This window comes from Esox lucius, chromosome 11 (assembly GCF_011004845.1).
Source record: "Esox lucius isolate fEsoLuc1 chromosome 11, fEsoLuc1.pri, whole genome shotgun sequence".
Taxonomy (NCBI): Eukaryota; Metazoa; Chordata; class Actinopteri; order Esociformes; family Esocidae; genus Esox; species Esox lucius.
This window is the reverse complement of record NC_047579.1, coordinates 6354342-6367949: the sequence shown is the minus strand read 5'-3', so window position 1 is coordinate 6367949 and position 13608 is coordinate 6354342. Positions and strand designations below refer to the sequence as shown.

The following is a 13608-nucleotide window of genomic DNA, read 5'->3' as shown; positions in this document are numbered from 1 at the left end:
ATGGCTAACATTGCCAAAGTGCTCGAGTCCTGTAAAATGTGTCTTAATGTTTCCAGTAGGGTGTTTCCATCAGTCTGCACTGTCATTACAAGGACATAAGATAAGATTATAGTGTTACTTGTCTGCTTTAAAAAAAATAATTGCTGAGCTTCCCATCATGTAAATATGCTTTTGTGTGGGCGCTGAGTGACGCAGGCTAAACCGTGGCCTGACTTGCGTAACAGTCCTCCTGTTGCAGGACTCCCTCAGACCGGAAGGAAATATTGTCCAACAGCGCCACTTTGTGGTAGACAACAGTATTGGCTGTTCAAATACTTATCCCACTTGTACAGCACGAACCTCTAACATTAACAACTAATTTCACTAAAAACACACTTGAGGACACTTGAAAGTGCAAACTGCTCACACATTAAACCTATACGGACACAAAAATGTACAAGTACTTAATTTATTTACACAATTTTAAAATACACAAATACAGTGGCATTACAAATGAGGAGCATCTCTGATGACAAAGGCGACAGGAACAGATCCTATGACTTGACAGCCAGAAAGTGATGCATTGTGGCAACCAACGCAAGGTTCCGGCATTCGTCCTTGTGAAGGCAAACAAACCCAAAACAACCAGGAACTAAAAACCAAAAGAAAAACAAGGAACATTTGACATGTATCCGGAAAGAAACAAGTGATCCCACATTTATAAGTGTACTTAACAGAAGTGTACTTGCGTTTATCGTCATCACCCACACTGCTGGAGAGAATGAGGTGGTAGGAGAATTTTTTTTTTTGACGACCAGTCAGTCGAGGATTTAAAACTAACTTACAATAAACTACAATAGAGTGAAGCAATCCAATCCCTCCGCACGCTAGCTTCATCATTATCATCATACTACACGCACACAGTGGCTATCGCAGAGCTGAATGGACAAACAGAGACTAACACTAGATCTAGGATCAGTTTCCCTCAACTCCTAACCATAACCATTAGGAGAATTAAATACACCTGATCCTGGATCAGCAGTTAGCTACAATGCCAAGCAGCTCTGTACGCAGACCTGGCCCATGTCTGAAATGGCCCCCATTCCCTGTCTAATGAACTCCTTTGGACCAAGAGTTCCGGGTTCCCTGGAAAAGAGAGCTCCATAACATGGACGGGGGGATTTCAGGCTTAGCCATGGCATTTGGCCATCAGTAGGCACATCCTATTTACACGAGAACAGAAGACAGACCACAAGCAACCAGGCGCCACATTTGCTTGTGCAGTCTTACCAACTCACCATCACTCGCTCTGCGGTATTGAGAGAGACCACAGGGGGCTGGGAGGGCAACCTGATTTAGTACCAGGCCACCACTAATCCTAGACAACAGAGAAGGCCTACAGAACGCTGACACTTTGCTACATGGAGATGATCTGCGAGCCCACCTCTTTCAGGAGCCTGAGTCAACTAATGGAGAATCAGAAGAGGAGACCGCCATAGCGTTAGTCAGCCTGCCAAACCAGATGTGGTCTTCTGGTAAAGCGGGACTTCGGCGCGCTGGTAAAAACCGACAATGCCCCATTCGGGCTCGGCGTGTCGGTAAAGCTCAACTTAGCTCTCTGGTAAGCCGGTGATTAATACTCTGATCACTTTTTTCTTAAAAAAAATACAAAACAAAAACAACAACAACTTATTTTCATTAAGCGGAAACATTTTAAAATATTTACTGATAATTAACAAAAAATAAAAGTGTGACATTGTGGCGGACTGATACCATCCGTGTTGCATTTTAGCCAACCACACCACCAGCCCAAACACAGACGCCCCCACACACTTAACTGACCACCAAGTACATAATATCACTGCTACATGAAAAACATGAAAGGCAATTCACAGCTTTCAGACGGAGCACACCAGGAGGGGAGGGTGAAGGGGGCGGGATTCCTTCCACCAAACAAAACCTTTGGCTTGTGAAAGATTTCCTCAAAAAAGATTCTATTGGATCATTTCAGGTAGGTCCACCCCACCCGTTTTGTTTGGTTTGACGGAGAACCTACATTCAGTTTGTCCAATGGAAACTGTTCAACGAAAGGCTTTACAGCGTAATGTTTTGAGGAGTAAATGCGCTACAGGTGTTTCTCCAAACTAGTACTGAAAAGAGTTCATCAGACCTAATCCCATCCTAACGTACATGAGGTACCCCCCCTCAAAAAACAACCCTTTAAAACAGTCAGACACATTGTCACCTTAAGAACAGAAGGGGATGACCTTCCTCACAGTCCCCTATTAAAAACAACAGAAGACCTCTGCACAAATGACACCCTATTCCCTCATTTTGAAGGGCTCTGAGGAGAAGAAGTGTAGCAGGTGAATAACAGGGGGCCATTTGGGCGAGGATTTTTCCCTCTGTAAAAGGTTTCATAACTACAAAACCACTGTTAACTTGGAGAATGGCCTTCTCCTTCTAAGCATTGTGGGATAAAGAGTCTTACAGGAAATGGCATCCAGGCCATTTCCGGTCAAAAAGACAGACCTCTAAAATGACTTGCTGAGTCACCATCAGGGGTCTGTCGTTTGATTACTCATTCCACATTCCTTCCGCCATAGAGCGCAAAGAAACTATTCAATATCCATAACATCGAGAAGTGGTCATGACTCACAATTCAGTCAATTCCATGTGGTTCAGTTCACATTCTCAACCATACAAAACAGAAAGAGAGAAAGAGAGCGAGAGACAGTCTGCAGTCAGAACAGAAGTTAGCCGGTACAAACAAGTATTAACATCAGCAAAAAAAAAAGAAAAATAAAATAAAAAGGGGAAACAAAATGAACAGCATGAAAGTAAGACGAAAGACAGGTGGCGAGAGAAACAGGACAAGGGTTTAATGAGTCTGGCTGGCAGTTGTGCAGACCGACTGGCTGGCTGGAAAAGGGCCAATGGTTACAGCGTGGACGACAGCGGATGAAGATGGGGCCGGCTCAGCTGGTAGAGCGTGGTCATTGCACCGGTAGGATAGTGGGTCTAACCCTGCATGATACGGACAGACGGTGGAAACGTGTGCACTCTACTGTAAGCTGCTCTGGATCAGAGCGTCGGCCAAATGAGGTACATGGACACGGATGACAGTGGAGGAGTTGTGGAGTGTTCGGTGGGGGTAGGTCAGTGTCCCCCCAGGGGAGAGGGTTGAAGAGGGGGCAGTTGACTGTTCTGGGGATGCCGTGGGTGGCAAAGGCAACCATACCCCCCCACCCCTGGTTTCTGTTTACTATCCCTCTATCTCTTTCTCCTATGCGTCAGAAAAGCCAAACGTCCTGTGACGGAAAGCCATATCAGGAGCACGGCCGAAAGCTCTCTCTGTGTGTGTGTGTGTGTCTGTGTCTGTGTGTGTGTGTGTGGGTGGATGGGTGCACGCACGTATGCTTGTAAGCAATTCCTAATCCTTGTTCACTGTATGAAAGCATCAGAGTCTGGGTTTTGTTTAGCCGGTTGAAGATTGCAGATGTAGAGGTCCTTGTCCTGATTTGATTATTTGATTCGTTAAGTCCGGTCATTTGATTGGTCTATCGACGTATTGTACCAGTAAGAGATATGGACGTGTCAGGGTGTGTGTGTTTCGGGGATGACTGCTTGGGGCCGTGCTGGTTCACCCCTCCACTGTGATGGTGATCAGGGGGACGGGGGGCTCATCGAGGGGCTGCAGACTGGAGGCCACTGGGGGTGACACGGGAGAGACCCTGGAGGAGACGGAGACAGAGGCCAGTTAGCACCGCGGCAATACATGTGGGATATCACATATTACAACCATTCAAGGGGATCCACAAGCTGCACAAAAGAATAGGAGCCCCTCATTTTTTCATTTGAATATGCCTTGGTGTCTACAACCAAAAGGGCTGCCTCTTCACTCTAAAGTGCACTTCGGACCAGGCCCCATCAAAAGTAGTGCAGATGAGTGCCAGGTCAGACGTGAGTTTAGAGATGGGGGAGGGGGGAGAAAGGGACACGCCTACACAGGAAGTCAGAGACAGGGGCGAGTCCACAGCGTAACAACAGGGCTTTCATAACAAACAGCGGAGCAGACAGGACAATGTGTTGTTTCCCGCTGAGGTTAAACGATGAACGGGGTGTCACATTCCGGTACGTTCAGACATTAGTGTGTAGCGCTGTCTTGTGGAACAGCTCCGCACATTACGCTTCAAATGGACTCCGGGTGTGTAATCCAATGTCCTGGATTAGTGCTGCTGATTTAGAAGCCCAGTTCCAAGGGCAGACCCTGGCTCCCTCCCAGATGTCTCAGGAATGGGACCTGAAAACCCTTATATAGAGCTGAGGCTATTACGTGACCTCCATCCACTAGAGGGCGAAGGGGGTCTGGGAGTGACAGAAGGGTTAGATTCCCAGGAAGAACCTCCCTGCAAAGCAGATACATGCATGACTAAATAGTTTTGGATTAAATCATCTGCTAACTTCTAAATATTATGATTTTTTAAAATGAATAGTCTTTAATAACATTTTAATGGTAATGGGTATTAATAAAGCTTCACATGAATGGGGTGTTTAGGTGTTCATTCTCTTCTGTCCCTTCGAAGAGGAGCAGAGGTTTCTGGAAACAGGATTAATACTACAACTTTCTCCATTTCCTCGACAGGCAAACAGGCATAGAGGACATCGAATTGACCAGAGACCGTTCTGAACCGGCAGTTTGGATTAGTGTGTTTTGATGCAGCAGATGGAGTTTAGTGGATTATTTCCGTATAGATCACACAGAGCCAGGCATCTGGCAGTGCCTGTTTGATACAGTAACCCAGGCTCTCTCCCTGCCTGTCAGAAACACGTTGAAACAAATTAACCGGGCAAGAAAGACCTTGGTCAGGTAAGTGACCGAGAACCCAAGGGCCATTATCAGAGCTTCAGAAAAGAACCAGAACGATGACTAACTCAGCAGCACTACTTCAGGGCACTGCGGCAATGCTGCCTTGAGTGTGTCAAATGACACTTAAAGGAATCTAAAAGGATGAGGAAAAATATTCTCTGGTCCGGTGAGACCAAAGTCAAACTATTACACTTGAATGCCAAGGGCTTCATCTGGCCAAAACAAGGTATCACTCATCACCTGGTTAATACCATCCTTACGATGAAGCACGGTGGGGGGGGCGTGGTGCTCTGGGGATGCTTTTCAGCTGCAAGGATTGGGAAACAGGTAAGGACTGAGGGAAGGACGAATGTCGCAAAATACAGAGATGCTTGAGGAAAACCTGATCCTGAGTGCAAAGGATCTCAGACGGATGCAAAGATGCATCTTTCAGCACAACAGCCGCTTAAAGCACACAGCCAAGATACTATGGATCTGGGAATGTCAGCTTCTTAATGAACTGGCACAAATTTCTACAAATATGTTTTCACCTTTGGGTTAGTGAGTGTAAACCGACATAAATTAATAATGAAATCAAAATGTGGACAAGGTGAACAGGTCTCAATACATTTAGACAGCACTGTAAAACATACTGGTCTTTTGGTTGTGTTATTTCTTATCTTTGACTGAAGGTTTACTGCTTTGTCTTACAACAGAGGACATCACAGTGTATGTGGAAGCATTTACCACAAGCTGTCTGTCTACCCAAACAAAGAAAATTATCCCAAAACATTCTGATGTTGCCCATTGGCCTAACACCAGTGCCCAAATTTCAGAAAAACACTGATCTCCTACGACTGCAATGGAACACTGAAGGGAGGACTTCCTGTCCAGCTGAAAACACTGATCCCCTACGACTGCAATGGAACACTGAAGGGAGGACTTCCTGTCCAGCTGAAAACACTGATCCCCTACGACTGCAATGGAACACTGAAGGGAGGACTTCCTGTCCAGCTGAAAACACTGATCCCCTACGACTGCAATGGAACACTGAAGGGAGGACTTCCTGTCCAGCTGAAAACACTGATCCCCTACGACTGCAATGGAACACTGAAGGGAGGACTTCCTGTCCAGCTGAAAACACTGATCCCCTACGACTGCAATGGAACACTGAAGGGAGGACTTCCTGTCCAGCTGAAAACACTGATCCCCTACGACTGCAATGGAACACTGAAGGGAGGACTTCCTGTCCAGCTGACGTCTTTGTAACTTCAGATGGATTGAAGGCTAATGGATGAAGTCGTACTACACCATCAATGTGGCTCTCAACTCCATACCTTCTACGTTGTTGAAGGCAGCTCGCCAGGGCTCAGGCTGTTTGGAGAACTCAATGATCTAATGCTAGTTACAGCGGAAAAGTAACAGCCTTATCAGGAAAATTACTTACTACACTTAGCACTGAATCGGTTGAAATTACCATTGAATCGGTAGATTTGGTCAGCTAGCAACCCAGACAGCCAGCCTGCTAGGTTTGCTGACATTTTGTCTAGCTTCTGTGCACATTTTGAGTTCATGAATACTGGTAATACAAATCCAAAGTCCTTAGCAAGATGGAGAATTGGGTAGTTAATTCTTGCTCAGTAAGACAACACAAAAATTCCTAAAGATCATTTGTTGTTGTTCAGGGTCAATCAGATTCCTCAAGGTGGATTCCTGTTCTAGTTAACTTGCCAAATCTGATGAAGTGGAAGATGTAAAGAATATGTAACCAAAACTATAGACTGAATTCCATCACCCCTTTCTTATATAATACAGCGTTCTGGAACGGAATGTTTCTGAGCCTCCAGAACCGGAGCTCAAGTGACACATTGGAACAGGATCTCAATGGTTTCCCTTATGTGGCCGCCCTCTGGTGGCATAGACAATCTCTTAATAGTCCAAATGCCTCCCACTTCCTCTTTTCACCTGTCAGATTTCGTCAGGTTCATCTCAGTCGAAAGGAAGACCAGGGGATGAAGCAACTAAAGCTGGGGTTGGGAACAGACAGTACACTACAACCACCACTAACTCACATAACAGTTTCCAAAAAGGCACCCAATTCCCAGAATACCACACCCCTTTTGACCAGAGTCCCATGGGATACTAACCCATGAACCTACACAAGACAACACTGTCCAAAGACTGTAACGCTGGTAACGGACTACATAAAATATTCAAAGGGCCCTGGTCAGAAGGAATGCACTAAACAGAAAATATGGCGCCATTTGGGACAACCGGCAAGACTCACCAGGTGGCGGCGGCCAGCCGTTCACACCAGGATGTGGCGAGCTGCTACTTCCCCAGATGATGATCGAAGGGAACGCTATTCTGAGTGGTGGGGAGGTAAGAGGGGGGAGAGAGCCGGGCAGGAGAGAAACAAGACTCAATTGGCTAGTAGCATGACTAGGGGCGTGGCTAGTAGCATGACTAGGGGCGTGGCTACTGCGCTGCATCCCAAATGGCACCCTATTCCCCATATAGTCCCCCTGGTTTGACCATGCGCCCGGGGGGTGCACTACATAGGGAGTAGGGCTATTGTGGAATAGAAATCTGCGCTACCTTCACATGAACAACGGCGTGTTTGTGTCAAGGGAAGAGCCATTTCAACAGGGTCGCAGGATGAAGCGTGGACGTGTGGTTTCAGCCAGAGAGAAATGAGATGAAACCCCGATTAAAGAGCATTTGGTGAAAACATAAAAGGTTTCAGCCCACAGTAGTGTCTGTACCATCCTGCAGTAAACACACGGTACAGGACACCGTAGCGTCGCTCTCACCCCAACGTGCGGTCGGTGTAGCCATATGGCCAACCAGTACCCCACACAGTCATGATGACGCCTGCCACCAAAATGCTTGTTGACCGGGTTCAGCTTTCCGGCTAACTAGGGGCTGCACAGTCATCTCCTTTCGAAATGTTTTCCACAACCTTGTTTATGAAGCTGGGAATTTCCCGGGACATCAAGATACGATATTATTGGAATTCCCAGTCATTGAAAAGCATAATTAAAAAGAAAATGTTTTTATCTTGATATATTTATATATCAGCTCTTGTGCTGTACAGAGTGGTGTGAAAACAAATTCTATCTGCAAAACAATGATATTCCAATGACCAAAATAAAAGCTATCTCAATACGTATCCACTGATTATTTTCCCATTGATACTGGTTGTGCAGTTGAGGTCACGTATGCATTACATCATATCTGGCAGAGCCCTACAAAGGAAGACCAGGCCGGTCCTCACGATCAAGGAGAGACTAGTTCCAAACTCCTGGGTTGAGAATTGCAGACTCTGAGCCACACCCAGGCTTTTACTGCTGAGGAGCGTGATCAGAGGCACCATGTTAAATACACCCTGCACCATTACAGCCATGTTATGGAGCCAGGGACAACGCACTCCTTTGTCTGTGTGCGTGGTCAAAACACTGTCGGCCATAGAGTGACCGATTTCCCGTTTCGGCGGATCCAGTTCGTCCGCCTGGGGAAACCACACGAAGGGAAGTCGGTAACAGAACCCAGGGAATTCATCGATGACCGCTCAAGAAGTCGGTGACGCATACGGACGCTCAGTTAGACATACTGACACGTTTCTGTGTCTTTACCTGTGAGGTGGACATGCGTGAGTCCTGTCGGCCAGTCAGGTCTGAGGAGGAGATGTTGACCGGAGCTCCCCGATGGAGGCGCATGCTCACCTTCCTCTCACGCTCCATGCCTGGAATAAGGAGGAACAACGAACAGCAAAAATCAAAGACAACACAAAGGGAAATTAAATGCATGGACAGCTGACAAAATATTATTCTTTAGTGGACGGGTTTCAGAGGTCACAGTCACAGTAAATACTCCCCAGTTATAAATCTGGGTTTAGGTCCAAAGTCCCAGAGAAACAGATTGTCTACAGGCCAGACATGACAGTTGTATTAGGGTTATCTAGGGCCTACACTGTAGGTCTGACATAACATGAGCAGCCGGTCATAGACAGTTGTATTAGGGTTATCTAGGGCCTACACCGTAGGTCTGACATAACATGAGCAGCCGGTCATAGACAGTTGTATTAGGGTTATCTAGGGCCTACACCGTAGGTCTGACATAACATGAGCAGCCAGTCATAGACAGTTGTATTAGGGTTATCTAGGGCCTACACCGTAGGTCTGACATAACATGAGCAGCCAGTCATAGACAGTTGTATTAGGGTTATCTAGGGCCTACACCGTAGGTCTGACATAACATGAGCAGCCGGTCATAGACAGTTGTATTAGGGTTATCTAGGGCCTACACCGTAGGTCTGACATAACATGAGCAGCCAGTCATAGGCTACATGTGGTCGATATGAAAGTGTAGTAATAGAATTCTGCATTGGGATTAGATTCTGCTTTAAAATGCCACTGTATTCAACTGCTGAATGACATGGCCGCTGAACAGGTCCAAATCCGTCTCCCAGCATAATGGCAGCACCAAGGGGTCTGGGGTTTAAGGGGAGACAGGATGTGGGAAACGGAAGCCTCGTTTTCATGAGCTCTAGACTGCCTGGTTTAAGGAGACGCGCCACCTACGGTGTATTTTATGGTTGTCGTTTATGTTTAAGACCAGTACCAATGGCAATTGGGGGAGCATTAAAATGTTCTTTTAGGCTACCAGGGTTGGGAAAAGCCTGCAGCGTGACGCACATTCCCACGACATGCACACACACACACACACACACCTGACCACAGCCTTTAATCATGAAGCATTTGACTGTTCTCTGCACTGTAATTTCCCACAGCTTTGGGCACTGCCACAAATACGTTAGGAGGACATTTGAAGGTCACCATTTAAGAGAGTGTGTGTTGGTTCCAACGAGCGTGTTGGCGTTGGACGTCAGAGGAATCACGTGCGTGGTGGTCACATGGTCTTTTATATATGGGCCCTGAAGACGTCACATGCTGCTAGTTCACGAGTCAGACCCCCGTCCCTCGGCACATCTCATGTTTCAATCATAAGGAGGACTTCTTAGAAACTGGCTTGATGGGTAATTTAACGTTCAGTCGAGATTTCAGAGCATGGCCAACAAACGCCTGTTTCTCCCATCCTCCTCATACCGGACGGTGAGGAAAATGCTTCTCACAAGTGGATCTATCTGGGGATGAAAGGGCCTTGTCGGGGGAAAGAACGTTCAGTGTTCCTTCAGGGTGAATTCCAATGTTTGACTAGCTGACCTGTGTGTGAGGTGGGTGTGAGCGGAGACGGCGCGGCGGCGTCCTGGGTGACGCGGGGTCGTCCGGAGGCGGCGGGGATACCTCGGGCTCCGGCGGGGGCTCTGGCTTGTCCCTGTCTCAAGCGGTCCTCCCCAGCTCTCCTCTCTCTCTCTGCATCCTCAGCTGCCCTGTTAGCCCCCTGGAAACACACCACACGGTCACGTTCAAAACGCTCAGATACTGAGGCCCTGTTAGCCCCCTGGAAACACACCACACGGTCACGTTCAAAACGCTCAGATACTGAGGCCCTGTTAGCCCCGTGGAAACACACCACACGGTCACGTTCAAAACGCTCAGATACTGAGGCCCTGTTAGCCCCGTGGAAACACACCACACGGTCACGTTCAAAACGCTCAGATACTGAGGCCCTGTTAGCCCCGTGGAAACACACCACACGGTCACGTTCAAAACGCTCAGATACTGTCACTGCTCTGGAATCTAGAAGAGAGATGCCGTTTTCTTCACCTACGATATTATATTGATTTGAGTCTACTTAAACACTGAGGAGATTAGCGGATTGTGTTGTTTATGGCGGATACGTGATTGAAAACATCAATAGGTTAATATTACCGCAAATCGCTGGTACCAACTGGTAACAATTGCTGGTACCACCATTCCACTAATAAAACCGAATTATGGACATTTAAATGGCAAGGGATTGATGATGGGACAAGTTGGTGCTTGTTCACAACATTGTAATTAACGACATAATTTGGTAGGATGAATAAGGTCGTTCCAAACAGATCTTATGGAACTCACAAACTTGAGCATGTTCCAGTCGAAGACATAGTCGTAAGAGAAGCCCTGCCGGTGGAACAGGTTCCGGAACAGCTGCCTGAGGTACGAGTAGTCGGGCTTGTCATCGAAACGCAGAGAACGACAGAAGTTCAGGTACGTGGCAAACTCCGCTGTGAGGAAAGGAAAGCCTGGGTCAGAATACATTCCTAGTTGTCGTCCGCCTGGTTGTATTGAACGTAAGCAAGATGAAATATCTTCATATTCCTTCTCACTTTACAACAAAACTGGCACAGAACAAGTAAAAAGCAGTTTCAGTGTTCAGCTACTTACAGGGGTATCCCTTGCAAAGGACCTCGATGGGGGTGGACATTTTCTTCTCGCTAATGCGTTCGTACTTCTGTCTCTTGGTGGCGGCCTTGAGTCCCTGCCAGGGCAGAGAGCCCAGGTTGAAGTACATGAGGACGTAACCCAGCGACTCCAGGTCGTCACGACGAGACTGCTCTGTAGACGGAGAGAGGAGGTCAGGGCGTGTCAGAGTCCTACCTATCCATTCCCTGTGTTTAAATGTGAGACAGGCACTGTTTAGGACCTACCGATTCCCAGGTGTGTGTTGATGGAGGCGTAGCGCGCGGTGCCGGTCAGGTTCTTGTTCTCACGGTAGGGGATGTGCTGGTGGGTGCGGGCGTCGCGGTACTTCTTGGCCAGGCCAAAGTCGATGATGTACACCAGGTTGCCCTTCTTGCCCAGGCCCATCAGGAAGTTGTCTGGCTTCACGTCCCTGTGGATGAAGTTCTTGGAGTGGATGTACTCGATACGGCTGATCTGGAGATAGAGACGGGGGAGGGATTAGTGCACGACCAATAACCGCGTGGAGCAGCGGTCGCTCATCCCAATAGAGACGCAGTGAACGTCTACGTTGGATGAGGTATGGTTGAAACATTGTTGGCCAGCTCGCGCTCTAGCGACTCCTTGTGGAGGGCGCTGTGGTTGTTAGCCAGATGAGTGGTCCGGAGCGAAAGGCGTGAACAACAGCTCGGCCGGACGTGCTTTGGGCAGCACGTCTCTCTTCCACCAAGAGGTAGAAACCAGGACATTGGGTAGGTGGAAACGTTTCAGAAATAAACCATCTAGGCCGACCTTGACCTCTCAGAGAAAAGGAGACCGTCGGCGTCAATGCAAGTCTTATCAATAGTGATTGTTCAACCAGATCAACAGTCTTTTTTGTAGTTACACAAGGACAAACCAAGGCTCGAGAATGATTAGCAGCAAAAGCGTCAAAGGTCCTTTATGAATTTCACCACGTAGGCTAACAAACAGTAGACAGGGTGCTGGCAAAATAAACAAAGCTCTTGAGTAAATAAGGGAACGCGCCTCATTTATATAGGGAAGTACCTGCATAATGACAGTCAATAAATAACTGGAAACCAAAGGCAGGCAGAGCGTTCGGACTGGTCAGACAGGACGGGGGAGCAACAGCTTACGAGGAAGGAGGAAGACGTGATCACACTCACTGCAAACAGTTGCGGCGTGAACAAAGACGTGCTGTATGCCAGCCCAATACAACCGGGGAGGCCATATTTGTATTCAAAATGGAGGCTGAATAAGAAAGAGAGTTTCTTCCTAGTCACAGTAAGTCAATGTGTTGTTGTTGCATTCTGTTTGGGGTTTTAGACTGGTTCTGTAACCATCTTTGATAGATTGAGAGGAGGTCTTCGATTACATGAGTACATGGAGGGAAAAAACAAACATGTTCCAACATGACGCTCCTGACACCTTTCAACATTTGGAATCAGACTGATTGGAGCAGTGTCGACCGATGTAAAACTCACACGGCTGACAGTAAGATGACAGGAAATGCGCAGACGCACGTCCTCTTACCATCTGGTCGGCCAGCAGCAGGACCGTCTTGAGGCTGAACTTGCGGGAGCAGAAGTTGAAGAGGTCCTCCAGACTGGGGCCTAGTAGCTCCATCACCATCACGTTGTAGTCCCCCTCAGCTCCACACCACTTTATAGTGGGGATGCCCACTGGACGGGAACAGGAGAGACAGAGAGGTTAAAACATTATGCCTGTCAAACCTACAACCACACGTTACCAGTAGGCCCCTAACTACTTTACCACAGACAGGGACAGACAGACCTCATGTCCACCCACCAATGCCAATGGCAGAATGTACTATAAAATATAGCATTGTTCCACAACTGGGCAAACCCCGGGGGTCCAAGCACAGGTTTACACTGGAAGGGCCCCAATGTGGAGGTGCCCTGGGGGAGAACAGGTCAAGGTGACCTCTACACGAGTCCGACGCAGAGGGGGAAGAGAAACCCGTGGGTGTGTGTGTGTGTGGGGGGGGGCATTCAATTCAGTTAACGGCGAGCCAGGGTGTAATCATTTTTTCTTCTTTGAAATCACAAGACGCTCACTCATATTAACAACCCTGCCCTGACGTTGTCGGATGGGGGAGGGGGATAAAAGGCACGGCGGCGGGCGACCTTGAGGATGAGAAGAGGGCACGCGTGCGGGAATCGATATGGGCCGGCTCTACATGAGAGCAGCTACCCGCCACCGGCCTGCCTCCACCCAGAGAGGAGGGGGAGGAGACTGAAGACAGGAGTGTGCACTGCTCCAGACTGGACAACCTGGGGTTACAGAGAGCACTGCTCCAGACTGGACAACCTGGGGTTACAGAGAGCACTGCTCCACAGACTGGACAACCTGGGATTACAGAGAGCACTGCTCCACAGACTGGACAACCTGGGATTACAGAGAGCACTGCTC

At 47.9% G+C, this 13608-nt stretch overlaps 1 protein-coding gene across 1 annotated transcript in view; it reads right to left on the bottom strand.

Moving 5' to 3' along the window:
• Positions 1 to 432: 432 nt before the first annotated feature.
• The window catches only part of csnk1da (casein kinase 1, delta a), a 35630-nt gene continuing 22454 nt past the window's right edge, over positions 433 to 13608 (bottom strand). Inside the window, exons 3-9 of the mRNA XM_010905669.4 lie at positions 12709 to 12857; positions 11424 to 11652; positions 11161 to 11331; positions 10852 to 11000; positions 10054 to 10231; positions 8464 to 8573; positions 433 to 3713 (exon numbers count right to left, since the gene is read on the bottom strand). Of these exons, the coding sequence (XP_010903971.1) occupies positions 3663 to 3713; positions 8464 to 8573; positions 10054 to 10231; positions 10852 to 11000; positions 11161 to 11331; positions 11424 to 11652; positions 12709 to 12857 (1037 nt within the window). The 3' untranslated portion in view covers positions 433 to 3662. The remainder of the gene's footprint in view (positions 3714 to 8463; positions 8574 to 10053; positions 10232 to 10851; positions 11001 to 11160; positions 11332 to 11423; positions 11653 to 12708; positions 12858 to 13608) is intronic.